The following is a 15412-nucleotide window of genomic DNA, read 5'->3' as shown; positions in this document are numbered from 1 at the left end:
TGTGCACAAGACTATGAAAAATAACCACTATGGAAAAGAGTTCTAACAGCTGAACACTGAAAGAGGAAAAAGAAAATACAAGACTCAAGACACTCAGGTGGTTAAATAACAGTATTTACTTAGTAAGGCAGTTCAACAAGGTAATAAATCCAAATTGACAAAGGTGCACTGGCTCACTGAGAAAGACTGTATCTGTCAGACGCGCAGCTTGTTAACAGGCAAGGCAGGCAACTGCTTGGGGCCCGAGGGCAGTTTTATCTACAGAAATATCTCAAAATGCGCTACCCCCAGTGACCCCACCGCACCCCCCTCCCTGTATCGTTGTATATCGTCGATTTGCGAATTGGATCTAAGTAGGAAACCCCCCTAAGGGGCCCCATGTCATTCTCCTGATCCCATCTAACGTTAACCTGTATGATGCACCGAAGTTATCACTCCCAAGGAAAACATTTAAAAATCACTCTCTTATCTCTCTTCAGGATTATTATTTAGGTTTCTGGCAGCAGCAAAACAGACAGATAAAGTGCCCCCTCCCAGTGCTGACAGTGAAAACTGTAAGTTTATATTGTCATAAAGAATCTTTAGAGGGCTCTTTTGTTATCAGTTCAACGTCCACCTCCAGCAAGACAGCAACACATGCCCATCATGAAGATGACTTGTCTCCAGTTAACACCATAACTGAACATTTGGAATAAAAAAAGTTTAAAGGGACAACGAGGAGTTTTGGAAAAGCGAAGCGTTTTCACACTACATTTATGAGCCTCCGCGCGCACCGTACATTTCTTTGACCGGGCGCAAGACGGACTCATGTTTTCATTCATCAAGAATTAAAGTCAGAGGTTCAAAGAGGTTCACATACCGTCGTAGTTCAGACCATAAACGGCGATTCAGCTGCGTTATTCTCATGACTCGTTGCGAAACCGAAAGTAAGAAACGCTGGTCGGCTCGACCAGCATCTCCGCCACCACTAATAATAACAAAATAACGATAGAGACAAAACGATATATTTATCGAAAATGGGCCCATTAACAAGTGTGGGTAGCGGAGATTCATCCACATTAACGTGAGACTTTTTTATAACCAAATAGAAACTCCTCGTTGTCCCTTTAAATTTCATGCATTTTTTGTTGGTGTTCGATTATTTATAAAATAATGGTGATAAACACTGGTTGGAGGGCCCCCTTGGGATTTTAGCTTAGGGCCTGTTAGGGTGAAAACTGTCTTAAAGCAGAAGTAAGTGATATATTTGTGTTAATATAAGTCTTAAATAGTTATATCTTCCGACAGCAATCACTTACATAGAGTGTTTGGACCGAAACATGGGTCTGTCAGTCACTCTGCTCTGCTCTGAGCCGAGGAGAAAACTTTTATCATATCCTACAGTTTTTATCCAATGAGGAGAGAGAACGGCATGCAGGGCTGTGTGTGCAGCCAAGGGACGCCGTGAATGTGGTGACGTAGGGACCAGGACTGTTATGGTGCGTTCAAGGAAACTCGTAACTCGTGTTTTTCCGACCTGTGAAGTCGTACGAGTTCAATCTGGTACGAGTTCACGGGTCGGAAGTTACGAGTGGCCGTTGTAGTGACTTTAACAGGTAAAACAGGTCGGAAAAACACGAGTGGGTTGCCTGGAACGCTACAAAGTCGTAAGTTGTGACTTGAAGCTGTAATTTACGGTTTCAAAAGCCTGCCTGGAACGCAGCATTAACCAAAACGACCGGATCACTTACTTCTGCTTTAACACTGAATATTTGCCTTTACTAACTGAGATTGATATGGTGCCTTACTGACTAACAAATAAAACAGAACACCACTGTCTTACTGACTGATGAGATAAAGCTGAACCCGTGTCTCTACACTGTAGATTACCAAGCTGCACACAGTTACCTCATCAGAACTAACACTGAACATATATTCTCCACTTTGACATGACTGATCAACACTGAATATATCTCACTAATGATAGTTTTAGTAGACTGAGCACTTACACATTTACCCATTTAAACAAGTTAATCCTCAGTGGTGTGAAACTTTTGTCTTTATGTAAGTTGTTCTGAACTGTATTTGAGCTGTTGTGTCCTGTTGAAGAATGAGAGGGAGTCAGGCATTAACCCCGTGGTAGGCAAAGGGTTAACACATGGAGAGATAAGAGCCAGGACATACAGTATAGAAAGATTTATGTATCTGTTTGCTCTCACTTTAGGTAGTAGTAAAGTTTAGTCTCATGTTTTAACTAACCTATTGTGTCTTATATTTTTGACTAACCCATTGAGTTTAAAGACAACTGAAACTTGTAAGCAAACCATATACTGTAGATTTATGTTGAGTTAATTCATAATGCAATGAATACCAGTAACCTGATCATTCAGAGGCAAGTTGAGAGCACACACAGCCACAGTGAAAACAAAACATCTCCAAGACCGAAGGGAGGAGAGGATGAGAGGCCTGTGAGGCCTGCTGAATGAAGCATTGTGAGGAAGAGTTTTATGATCTGTATTATCTGCCTTGGACGCTCAGACACCTGGGATGGAAAATTTATGCCAGTGTAGGGAGCCAGCCTGAGCGCACCAACGAAGGGAGGGCCAAGTCTAAACCACAGCCACTCCCCACCTGTTTTTGACCAATAAGAATTAATTACAAATACACACACATAGTGCGAAGTATTAAGAATTAATGTAACGCTTTCGTCTTGGGCAGATGACAGAGAATTCTCACTCTCTTGGGATGGTGATTGCAGCTAACTGCTTGCAGACTCTAAAATCGCCTCTGGTAGGCCTATCCGTGTGTGTGTGTGTGTGTGTGTGTGTGTGTGTGTGTGTGTGTGTGTGTGTGTGTGGTGGTGGGGAGGTTAACTGACAAGACATAAAGTGTATCTCACCCTCCCTTGAGAAGTGTTTATGCCTATTTATTGATCACTTTTATACACTGCATGCTATTATTAGTGATTTACAAGGCCACTGGAGCAATGGACTCAGATAAGGGATGATGACTTAAACAGTCATCATCCCTTATCTGAGTCCATTGCTGGACTGTCTACAGCTTCTGAAGAAATGAAAGTGACCACTGTACTTCTCTTTGGTTAAAAAGTGACATCAACTTGTGTAATATCCAGGCTACTTGAACGACACACTCCACTCTTTCAACTCCGCCCATAGCTGCACTAACGTTACTGTCGCCTGGCAGCCAAAAGAAATAGCTACAACTTCATTGGCGACCCAGTTGTGAATGTGAAGTTGTTTATCGCTGTGTTGGCCCTGTGATAGACGGGAAACCCGGGAACCTGTTTTGGGCATGCACCGCCCTCCCCCCAATGTCAGCCGGGCGGGGCTCCAACCCCAGACACGCTACACAGGTGAGTCATTCCGCTAATTAACGCCGAAGTGTTCATGTTGTCTTCTCACAGCCGAAACTCTGGTGTTTTTCTCGCTGTCACTACTAGGCTATTACTTCCCCCCATCGTTGTCATTTACTTGTTCGGTCGATGAAATACTAAGAAAAGCTACAAAGTCTTACCGTTTTCTTACACATTGCTGCTTTTTTGCGATTGTGTTTCCGCGCCATCTTTGCTGTGACAACATCTGGCGACCGACGAGACAAGTGACAGCCAATCAGAGTGTCCGGTTCAGATACTCGCGGCTTCACCGTTAGCAGAACCTTTAAATTGAATAGACCTACCAGTGTATGCTATTTTTAAGGCCTCTATAGCTCTTTGCTTGTAGGCTACAGTAGTCCTATCCAAACTTGAATATAGCCCCCAAGGTGAGGTGAACTTGGACCGAGATTATTGGAGTGACAGAAAAAAGTGAGTGAATAAACTATTCTGATAAGCAGAATAATCGTGACAGATAAAAACTATGGTAACTTTCTATGTTGAACTTCTCTCATGTATGACAGTTTGCAGTGAGGTTCTAAAGAATATGGAAAAATTGAGGATAGCCTGCTTTATTCTAACAACCCCCACAGTTCATTGTTGAGTGGCATTTACAATTAGGCCTATGATAAACTCTCTGATTATGCGTAGGCTATTGTTTAAATGACAACTTTATCAGGCAAATTTTAAAGTTATAGGCCTATGTTAAAGGTCTTGATGTCCTCCTCAGAGGGTTAATAGCTGTGTGTGACGGGTAGTGACATTTAGCTATCTAAACGCACTTTCAGAGTGCACTTGGCCTGAAGCATGTCAATGGACTGAAGTCAAATGAAGAGCTGGCCCTCTGCTGGAAACATTAAGGAGTTGCATGGGGATGGATATCTTGTTGGTAAGTTTCCTTTCGCTTGAAATCGGATGAGTGCGCTCTGCTCTGACCACAAAATATCTCTCGAAGCTGGTTAAATGTAGGCTACGCAGACTAAGCAGGCACTGAATACAGTGGTACGATTTGTTCAGGGATTCTCTCAAATGCACAATCCTTCTATAGGCCTACATTTAAAACTGTCTTGATTATTGGTGTCAGTCTCGATCTTTATTATCCCTCCCTTCATACTGTATTTCTCTATCATTTCCTGCCACTGATCTCTCCGACAAAATAACATAGCCTAAATACGGTAACTCACCTACAGTGAAATCCAGTTGACATCAGTATTTCCAGGAATATTAAATGCAGGAAGCAGGCCTGTTTGTTATTATTGCAGCATCTGTGTAGCTCGCCGGTAGTCTGAGTTTCCCTGCTGCTCAGATCGACGCTCTGGCTGCTTCGTTCAGGAAGCTGCTATTTAAATGCTCAGTCATTTTCGTTTTCGTTTCGTCCGAAGGGATGCACCACACCTAGATGGAGGCAGTGTGGAGCGGGCATGGATGACTAAGGCGCACATGATCATGCAAATGGTTTATTGACAGTTTCGTCTGTCCTGTATATTTAGGCTTTATTAAGCACATTCTATGACGGGCTGCTGGGTGCCTGACAACCTGCCTGCTTTTTATTATGACACAGCTACAGCTGATGGGATGCATAGGCCTAGTAGCCTACTTCATACCACATAGGAACAATTAACGGGCTATCAGTTGATTAAAATTATTTTATGAGTAAAGGTGTAGGCTAAAAGTCGTCTGTAGTTCACTAACAGTTTCAACTATCCTTACGGAAACAAAAATTGGCTATCGGTGGAAGATGAACTTTAGATTTACAGTAGTAGCCTAAATCCCAAAAAATTGCTGAAATGAATGAAAAAAAAAAAGTTTTAGCTACATAATAATAATAATAAAAATAAATAGGCTATAGCCTCCTACTTGATTTTTGAGACGTTTTGTGTCAGTGCAGTTTCCTTTTGTAGCACTGTAGTAGGCTATAATTTGTGCATATAAGCAAGAAATTGTGTAGGAAGCTATAATTTCTTGCTTTTTTAAGCCTACAATTGCTGTGCCAACAAAAAAAACATGACGTCAAGTGTCTAATAATAAGAATAACTATTATAATAGGCTAATGTAGTAGTTTCTGGTAAAAGCAGTAACCTAGTCGTGGTGGTATTAACTTTCATTTTACAACCCACCTCCTCCTCTTTTTTTTTTTTTTTTAACCCACCTCCTGCTCGTTACGCCTCTCGTCATCCTGATGACGTATGATGAGTCAGAGCAGTAGGGAGGATCTCTAATGCTAATGTATCCCATTGGTCGCCTCAACCAATGTAAACATGTAGCCGTTTCATCGGTCTAACCCTCTAACCTCACTGATATCAAGCGTCGCTTCGCCTTGTATTAAATCGTTGTCAAGTCGGCCAGGTGTGTGTTTTAACGATGGCGGTGTTGCCTGAAGTGCTGGTTTCGGAGCCACGGCGGTGCAGCGTTAGCCCGGTGGCGAGCTAACGCTGAGTAGCTAACTGTCGGGGTCGTGTTTGTATGAGGCTGGCCTTTGCTAATTAACACGGTTAGCTTTCAGTTGGCAGGCACGGAGGGATAAATTAGAGTTTAGCCAGACGAAGAATGGCGAGTAATGTTATCTAACAAGGACACACCAAGACGTGGAGAGAGAAAATGAAGAAATCTCGGAGTGCTGGTGTCTCGTCGCCAGTGAATGGGAAACAGGGTAACGGTGAGTATTGTCCCGCTGAGTTGACTGTCTGCAGTTTAGCCTGCCATACTCTGCATAAGTAAAAAAAAACATGACAGCTCGTGTCTGTTGGGGTTAGCGAGGCTTATCATGTCCCCGACAACGCCTACAAATGTATTCATTCAATACACCCGCATGCTGAAAGTCAACATATGCCAGCTAGTTGAACGTGGTGTTGTGTGTGTCTCAGACTGGGACGCCAGGCGGAAGAGGAAAGTCGCGGACATCACGCAGGCCCTGAGCGTGAGTCCGGTGGATGTAGCAGCTCTGAGGAGGATGGCTATCAGTGAAGGAGGACTGCTGACTGATGAGATACGTTGTCAAGTGTGGCCTCGGCTTCTCAACGTGCCCCCTCAAGTCTTGGATCAGGAGCCAGGTATCATGTGTTAGCTACTCATGCATCGACAGAGTAATGACAAAGTAATACAAGCTCCATATCTATAAGCTATATTGCACACACCTGTCCTTCTATACATGGCATTTAGTAAGTCATGCAGTTGCAAGCTTTCACATTGACTCATGCAGTAGTGCTAATGGTTAGATGTCTTGTCAGAGACAGTGGAGCGAGAGAATAACAAGGACTACAACCAGGTGCTGCTGGATGTCCAACGCTCACTGAGGAGGTTCCCACCTGGTAAGTACTGACACACCACAAAGTGTGACTCTACATTTACAATGTTGTCAGCTGTATTGCTTCAGAAAGGGTGTTATACGCTCAGGTGAACACACAATCAAGCAGTGCTGCACCTGTCTAGAGAATTTGACTTACAAATGAATACTAAGCAGTCAATCTAGCTTCTCTACAAAGCCACCCATTCACTACAGTAAACGGTTTACTCAATTTACTAATTTAAAAAAATCTAGATTTTCTGTTATATTTATATTCTATGTTAAATAGAAACCACTTTGCTCTCACTTGATTTTTAGTGTTGCCTTTGCTAGGAGGCTTCTTGGCACTCAAGATTACACAGAAGGTTCAGCCACATTGTCTACTCTGTCATTACAGAATCTCTGCCAGTTCATCTTAACAATATTGTCAAATCAAGATCTATCCATTTAACACTATACTTGAAAAAGTCCACCCAGAAAGTGGCCATGAAAAAATGTAAGAACTCTGGAGATTTCAGCTTCTTTAAGCATGGATCTCAGTAAACTTTGATCAGTACCAAACTGTGATATCTTTCAATCATGAGGTTGAAGTCACACAATTTAAATTTCAGTACTACTGTATGGAGGAAAAATCTCAGCAATACTATACAATACTAAATTTTCACATTTAAACCCCTTAAAATAAATTAATGTAGGTATTTTAATGCTCAGAATACAAAATAATATGTGCCACTATAGGTTTTATACAAAAATTATGATGTTGCATTATTTATAATCGTGTTTTTCTTTTTGGCAGGCTTGGCTTCTTAGGTGATCCATGAATGTTACCATTCATACACACAGATTATCCTATTTTTGTCTGAGGATTATAACACAACAAGCACTGTTTCTAAATTGTTAAGTCATAGGCTTTAACGAATTAGTGAAGGAAATTGGTAATAAAAAAACTGACACTGGATTGTGTCTATTATTATTATTATTATTATTACAGGCTCCTTGGCATACCTAAAGCTAAGTGTGTTGATTTTGTTTTGTGTGAAACAGGTATGCCAGACGAGCAGAGGGAGGGTCTCCAGGAAGAGCTAATTGACATCATCCTCCGAGTTCTGAAACGAAATCCCCAGCTACATTACTACCAAGGATACCATGACATTGTTGTCACCTTCTTATTAGTCCTGGGGGAGCGCCTTGCAACTGCTCTTGTGGAAAAGCTCTCTACACATCACCTCAGGTACTTGACATATACATTTATAACAATATAACAGTGAGGCCCAAAAACTCTGAGTCTACTTTCCAGTTTAAAATAAGCTGGAAAGTGAATGCGATAGTTAGAATAAACTGTTTAGTCAGTTTTTCTTTCTTTGTTGATTGTCTACAATATTCTTTCCCTTCCTCCCTCCCTCTGTTTAACAATGGGCTCATTGTTGTGCACTTTCAAAATTGCTCTTTGTTATTTTCTTCTTCTCAGGGACTTCATGGATCCCACCATGGACAACACAAAACATATACTCAACTATTTGATGCCCATCATCGAGAGGGTCAACCCAGATGTGCATGACTTCATGGAACAGTAAGGCTCCCTGCCACTTTAGTGACAACAGGCCAGATCAAATGATTTTCTGTTGCTTACTGAGCTTTGTGAACTGCTCAGTTCAAACGTTTCCAGAGCTTTATTATGCAGTATACGTATAAGCCAAGTAATTGCCAGTTTAGGCAGATTTAACTGGTGCTCTCAGCTCTGAGAGAATAAAAACCTTCATATGTGACAGAGCTTCCCCTTTGGTTATAAAAGTTGATACTGTTTGTATCTGCTCTATAGATTGTGTCCGATGCCCTGAATTTGGACACTCATCCTTTAATTAATTTCACATGCAAGTTAGAAGAAGGTTTATAACAATTACTGTATGCGACTTTGAGCTTTCAAACATTTAAAAATCAGCTTGATCGCTCTACAAAAGATGAATGCCACATGTACCAGTAGCTTTTTACTATAAGATAGACATAATGTGTTCTTTTAGTTAAAAATAAAAAATCCATAGGATTTATTTATCAAAAGGAATTTGAAATGGGTGATACATTTATTTGAATTTGTTTTACAGCCAATGGGCTTCGCTGTTTCCTGTGAAGGATGACTGCTTTTACAGTATACTGATCCTATTATGACAGCTCAAAGTTACTTGTGCAAAGACTGAGGATCACATGTCACATGTCCTCCTACCTGGAGGGCTAACATGTTAGTTGCCCTCTATACCTGACTTTCAGTTCAACTCAGACTCAGACTTTCTTTATTTGTCATTGCACAAGAAACACAACAGTGATTATTGGCAACGAAATGTCAAGATCCTGCTGCATTGTACCTAGTGTAGAAAACTTCATTTTGTGTGCTGAGACGGGATTTCTGCCGTGTTTTGATTTTCAGGGCTGAGGTGGGTACAGTCTTCGCTCTTAGTTGGCTGATCACCTGGTTTGGCCATGTCCTGTCAGACTTCCGCCATGTTGTCCGGTTGTATGACTTCTTCCTGGCCTGCCATCCATTAATGCCCATCTACTTTGCTGCTGTGGTGAGTTCCCAATTATCAGCACTTGAAGTATACTGCCCAATCAGACATTTCTAAAGAATGATTTAAGGATTGACCCTTTAATACTGAAACTAAAGCAGGATACAATCTGCCTGTTTGAGGCACCACAGAAACCCCCAATATGTGAAAGTTACAAGAATTAGTGCGTACATGGGGCGGTGCGTGGCGGCCGCCCCATGTAGAGGCTACAGTCCTCAACGCAGGCGTCCCCGGTTCGAATCCCGCGTCGGGCAGACCTTTCCTGCATGTCATTCCCCCTCTCTCTGCCTCCCCCTTTCCTGTCTATCTATACTGTGTGCTATCAAATTAAAAAAAAGGTAAAAACGCCAACAAAAAAAAAAGAATTAGTGCGTACATTGTTTAGCTATCATGAGAGGGTCTGACCGTTCCTCCGATCAGCAGATAAGCTGTTGCCAGAGATGAAACCCCCTTTGCTGCATCGACCACTTGCGCATAGTCATAACCAGTCAGCTGTCACATAAGTTCACATGAGCACGAGTGATTCTTTTTCTTTTTCTAAGCACCATTTATTATGAGATTCCTATCTGCCACTTAAGAATATCTGTGTGTGTGTGTGTGTGTGTGTGTGTGTGTGTGTTGTTTATTCGAGCATGACTGGAAATGTCAAGGATACGGGTTGACAGTCAATTTGCCTTGGGGCAGTATTTTTTATTTCATTAGATGGCAGGCCAGAACATACAACAAAGGCTCATTTAAGAAATTGATCAATCATAAATGGAACTAGATTTTGATTGGTTAATATTCAACTGTGTGGTGCTGTGGCCCATAGGTGTATGTTATTTTATGTTTTTTTTTTTTTTTCATATAGCATAGTGTACAAAAAAGCACAGAAACCTTTTGAACTTTCTGTCAAAACTTTTTTTTTTTTTAGAATAAATGTCTTGTGAAGCTCTTAAATCTGAAAGGGACTCAGGCCTGTCTTTGTGGGTTCTATTCAAATAAAACATTTTCAGATGGGCTCAGCATTTTTACAGAGATCTATGGTCTCCACGAAGTGCGAGCCTCAAAATGAGAACAATCCAGTCTTTCATACTACAGAAAACAAAGATATGGGAGTAACCTCCCTCACGCGCAGCTTGTGGTTTCAGGATGGACAAGGAAGCAGCTCTAAGTTCTCCGGAGTCAAAACCTGATATATAGGGAAGGAATGCTGATAAAGAAATACTCCTTTACCACAGTCAAGGTCAGTTCACATGTAACTGTCAATTCATAATTAACTACAAAGGAGTTAAAACGAGGTTACATGAGAGGACACTGTTGAAAATGATAAATATCTTGGGACTATTCTGGATAATATGGCAAATTTTACCTGACATTCAGAGAACCTCCAGAAAAAAGGCCAGCAACGACTGTCCTGTCTGAGGAAACTCCCCTGATGATTTTATTTTATAGATCATACATCAAATCTGTGCTGACCTTTTCCCTCCTCTGCTGGTTTGGCAACCTTACACCAGGTCAAAAAAATGCACTAAGCAGAGTGATAAAATGTAACAGGTACAAGCACTCCTTTGTTCCTACAGCCGTCTCCCTTTTGCATTCAGGACAGGATACCTGATGGATTGATATTCTGTGGTTTCTCACAAGCAGGCTGTTTTTTGTTTTTGTTTCTTTTTGTTTTCATGTGATGCTGATGGTGTTGGAAATAATTGTCAGTACACACTGATTGCACTTTCCCTACCTTGGACGGGCTACTTGAGTCGCTGCTACTGACGTTTCAGCACACTGTATTATCCCTCCCTCTTAGACTTTTAATCATATGTCTTTTTTACTTGCTGCAACACAAATACCGGTAAAACTGAACTGACCATATGCATATACATAAATCTTTCCCATTATAATGAGAAGACTGATTCTGTGGATAACTAATGCAGCCATGAAGGAGATCTATTTGAGCCCCACAGTGCAGCTTATAGACCTGATGTAAATGTCTTTCATTCCCTCACAACATGGATAAAAGAATAACATGCATTCTTTCGGTGGGGGTAGATTCTGTTTTGTACATCGAAGCTAAATGTAGCACTGTCATACTAGGAGGTCAGATGTAGTGTCCCCGGTGTTGGGTTTCTACTTAGTTTCCTGTTTTTGCCCCCAGAGGGTTTTCCTAATTTTACACAGTCACACACCCTTTCCTTCCCCTCAAGCAGCTAGAAGCATACAAAGTGACAAATTTGGTATGAGGTTCAATACAGAATACAGTGATAATCATAATATATCAAAGGCCATTTACTACATTTATAACTCATGCATTTTTCTCCCACACTGTATAAAAAGATCACTGGTTCTTTATGTATGACCATGACTTTAAAGCCCCAGTATGTAACTTATTTGGCTTTTTATTAGCAAAAATCAACTATGTCTTTCATAAATACGTATTTCACTGAAGTGGAATCACACCCGCATACAAATGAAAGCTTTCTGGTACCTTAGAATGAGTTGTTACAAGTCGTTACAAATACATAAGTGGACGACGCACCGAACCGAGGCGGCCATGTTGCATCGCCATTTTTTACGTTCAGTGGCAGCGTGACCGTAGGTAACCATAGAAACTCACCGGAGCTGTCGGCTCGGGGAGAAGGTTTTCCAGATAGCGCCTGTTAAAGGGATACTTCACCCAAAATTCAAATTTCACTCATTATCTACTCACCCTCATGTCGACTAAGGGCCGGGAGAATTTTCAGAGTCCTCCGTGCCTTCTCAGAGTTACGGGGGGGGGTCCGCGCAGCAGTATTTGTCCATATAATGGTTGTGAATGGTGCTCACTTTTCTTCGTCCAAAAAGACACACCAAAAAACATCCAAATACCTCCATACTGCTCGTCTGTAATGTCCCTCTTGTATTGACAGTGCAAATCGAGCAGTGAACTGAGACACTGGAAGCTTCCGCTACAAACAAGCTTAAAATATAGACTTATTTAATTTTTTTCGGAACAATTTCTCATGTCGGGGCTTCAATACAAGAGGGACATTACAGACGAGCAGCATGGACGTATTTCACGTAAACAATACAACATCACCATGACAACATATTGTCACGCCTGTATTGTTTTGCCTCGTGCTGGCGGACCACTTGTTTACATAGACGCTTGTTTATCCTGTTACATGCAGCGTCTGTTGTCTGTCTGACGTCTGCCCCATTTCACGTGAATGCAACATCAAGAATACGTTCCGATATGCAACCGCACCGCTAGATGGGGGGAATTCCTACATACAGTATTATACCTTTAAATTCGTTTTATAAAGTAGCCACTGGTTCAGATTCAGATTATTCTAAACTCATGGAGCTCTGAAGCAATTGCATATTGTGACACTTTGAATGACAACTCTGTATTTGTGCCTGTGTTGCAGATTGTACTGTACAGAGAAGAGGAGGTTTTAGAATGTGAGTGCGACATGGCCATGGTTCATCACCTGCTGTCTCAGATCCCCCAGGACCTGCCGTATGAGACTCTGATCAGCCGAGCAGGAGACCTCTTTGTCCAGTTCCCTCCTTCTGAACTGGCTAAAGAAGCTGCCTCACACGAAAGGTGCTTATCTCTTTAGGGTTATCTTTACAGCTGCCTCAGTGGTGGTAATAATTTACTTCTCTGCTTCTACATTCACACGCTGACGTTATATGAACTGTAAAATTCATATTTCATTCATGTTTCTGCTGTTTCTCAACAACTTCAATCACTCACTGTTCTTTTATTAACCCTTTCATATTCTGTCTCTCTTGGTCCCTCTCTCTCTCTATGCATGTCTCTGTTTACCTCCGAAGCACGGCAGCCTCTACCTTTAAGGACTTTGACCTTGCGTCCACTCAACAGCGACCAGACTCTGTTCTCCGTCGCCGACGCAGGCAAAAACAAGCCGCACTGGAGAGCTCAGCAGCCGGCTCGGTCGTAGCAGTGGCTCAGCCTTCGGCGGCGCGGCGGTTTGTTCGACTGGCCGTCATGGGTCTGACAGTGGCTCTAGGGGCAGCAGCCCTCGCTGTCGTCAACACTGCCCTGGAGTGGGCCCCGAAGCTGGATCTGTTTCCTTGATCTGCTCCTCTTTTACTCCACTCCAGCTTCATCTGTCCCTAACTTTAGTTGGTGGGTTTGCTTCCAAGAACCCTTTAAGTAAATTAAACCACAAACCCATCAGTCGATAACACTGTCAGGAGCGAGATGTCTAAACTGCACCAGTTAACGCTCCTTTTCTTCGAGGATGTTACTAAACATCCCACCCTGCGTAGGGCTTTTAGGACCCCAGCCGAGGGGCCTCTCAGTGACTCCTGAAGAGCGTGCAGCAGTATAACACTAGGAGCTGCCAGTGTTCTGAAATGAAGAATCCATCCTGTTATAATGAAGAGACTGTATTTCTATTATCGATGGTGTCATTATTAAAGTTTATTTATATTTGGTATTAGGGTAATCTGATATTGAGTTATGCTCACAGAGATTTATGCTGAAAGCTTAGTGGACTCACTACACTTGAAACTGCTGCCAATTAAGAGAGCTGAAGTGAATGTATGAGCGTGTGCATGGGTTTGTGTGTGTGCGTGCGACTGCGTGTGCGCGTGTGTTTGCAATCCGTTTGTTATCCTTTGATACCTGGACTGAGACCAAATAGAGGATTGGTAGAATCCTCTCTTTGTATAATTTCCTGTTTCCTAATTCAAACTGTAGGTATGTCAGCAGCTGTATAGAGATATGGTCATTTCACACAGGCACTTTTTAAGGTCAATATTTTTTTTATTATGTTTTTAGGTCCTTTGGCCCCTTTTACTTGTTCAAATCAGCCTTTTCAGCAAAGAAAGAAAAACTATGAAGTACCTTTTTAAAGATGGAAACAGTTAATAAATAAATAAATTAGTGTCAAAATGTTCTACCAAACTCAATGTTCCGTCACCTGCCTAAGAGTTTATTTTATTTTTAGCTCAAAACTCAAATGTTAAGATTAAGCCCCTGATTGGAGTACAGCTAACAGGTGCACACTCACTTCTTTGAATTTGCAACCTTAAAAATGTGTCTGTGTTTCATGGCCTCAATCAGCTAGTCTTTGTTTTCTCTTTCACTTTTTCTGGAGTAGATGATTAAATCTCTCCTGTAGTTCAGCAACTGACTGAAAGACTCTCATTCAATTCCTGGTAGCAGAAGCAGCAGAGCTCGGAGAACTGGCAAAGAAAATTGAGAAAAGTTAGTGGTAGTCTTTGGGTGGGCAGACCCAGTTTGCACTGACATTAAAGTTAGTCTAAGGTGCTTGACTTGCACCTACTGGAAAAGGTGCTCCCGCCAGAGAAAGCACCTGGGGCCTTCGAATTAATACTGTCCAACAGTTGTGTTTTAAACATGATATAAACTTTGAACACAGCTTTTCGTAAGCAGGATCGCCTACAGTGTAGAATTTCAACAGCAGTCCAGCTTATTTCAATGTTCCAGTCGTTTCTTTCAATCACATGAATAAGGGATTGCATATGTGTCAATGGCACCCACCTGAATACCCGAGTCTTAACAGAAAATACTACTAAATAGTTAACCAGAGCACTTCATTATAAGTTAATTCATTTGAAATCTTTTTTGTCTTTTGCGTAACAGAAATGTCACCTGTATTGGATGGCTCAAACCCCAGTCAACTGAAAACAAATCATGAAAGCAATTCAAATTGATCAAATTAGTTTTATTGTTACCTGAGTGTTAGAAACTAAACACCTGGGCATCCCATTCCTGTATCTTGATTTATTAATTTATTGCCTTTGTAGTGAGCTACTGATTCAGCTGGTGAGAGATCTACAGTACAGTCAGATCAAAATGAAGGTGACCTGAAACGTTTCCAGGGATGCTCGAGGTGCCTGAGAGAATAGCTGTTCAGCAGTATTGTAATGCTACATGTATCTGCACTCAGTGGTTTTCGTTTATTTCCATTGCACTAAATGATTTATCTGCCTTTTATGTTTATTTTGTTATAATAAAACTGTCATACTAATGTTAAGTTGTACAGAGAATGCTAATAAACTATAGTGAAAATGTTCAGTGTGATTGTTGGAAATGAATGTAGAAAATGGAAATATCTTACAACCTAAAAAAATACTCGACTTTCAATAACAATTATTTTCTTTCACACATGAAGTTTTTTTGTTTTTTTTTCACAGAAATTTGTAAATGATAAAGCTTAATAGATGTCATCTACCTAACAGTCT

The 15412-nt window shown here is 41.4% G+C and overlaps 1 protein-coding gene across 1 annotated transcript; it reads left to right on the top strand.

The window, feature by feature from the left end:
* The first annotated feature begins 5599 nt into the window (after window positions 1-5599).
* On the top strand, window positions 5600-15246 carry tbc1d20 (TBC1 domain family, member 20). The gene is made up of 8 exons (XM_083972440.1): window positions 5600-6026; window positions 6235-6420; window positions 6598-6678; window positions 7698-7884; window positions 8122-8223; window positions 9073-9214; window positions 12598-12776; window positions 13010-15246. The coding sequence occupies exons 1-8, from the start codon at window positions 5969-5971 to the stop codon at window positions 13272-13274; spliced, it is 1200 nt and encodes a 399-aa protein (XP_083828566.1). The 5' UTR covers window positions 5600-5968; the 3' UTR covers window positions 13275-15246.
* Window positions 15247-15412: the final 166 nt, after the last annotated feature.

This window comes from Trachurus trachurus (assembly GCF_905171665.1).
Source record: "Trachurus trachurus genome assembly, chromosome: 5".
Lineage (NCBI taxonomy): Eukaryota > Metazoa > Chordata > Actinopteri > Carangiformes > Carangidae > Trachurus > Trachurus trachurus.
The sequence above is the reverse complement of the archived record's forward strand: the minus strand, read 5'-3'. Positions and strand labels throughout refer to the sequence as shown.

Coding starts and splice junctions, on each gene's coding strand:
- tbc1d20 (XM_083972440.1), top strand. CDS start 5,969: ATGAAGAAATCTCGGAGTGCTGGTGTCTCGTCGCCAGTGAATGGGAAA. Junction 6,421..6,597: donor AGTCTTGGATCAGGAGCCAG/GTATCATGTGTT, acceptor ATGTCTTGTCAG/AGACAGTGGAGCGAGAGAAT. Junction 7,885..8,121: donor CTCTCTACACATCACCTCAG/GTACTTGACATA, acceptor TCTTCTTCTCAG/GGACTTCATGGATCCCACCA.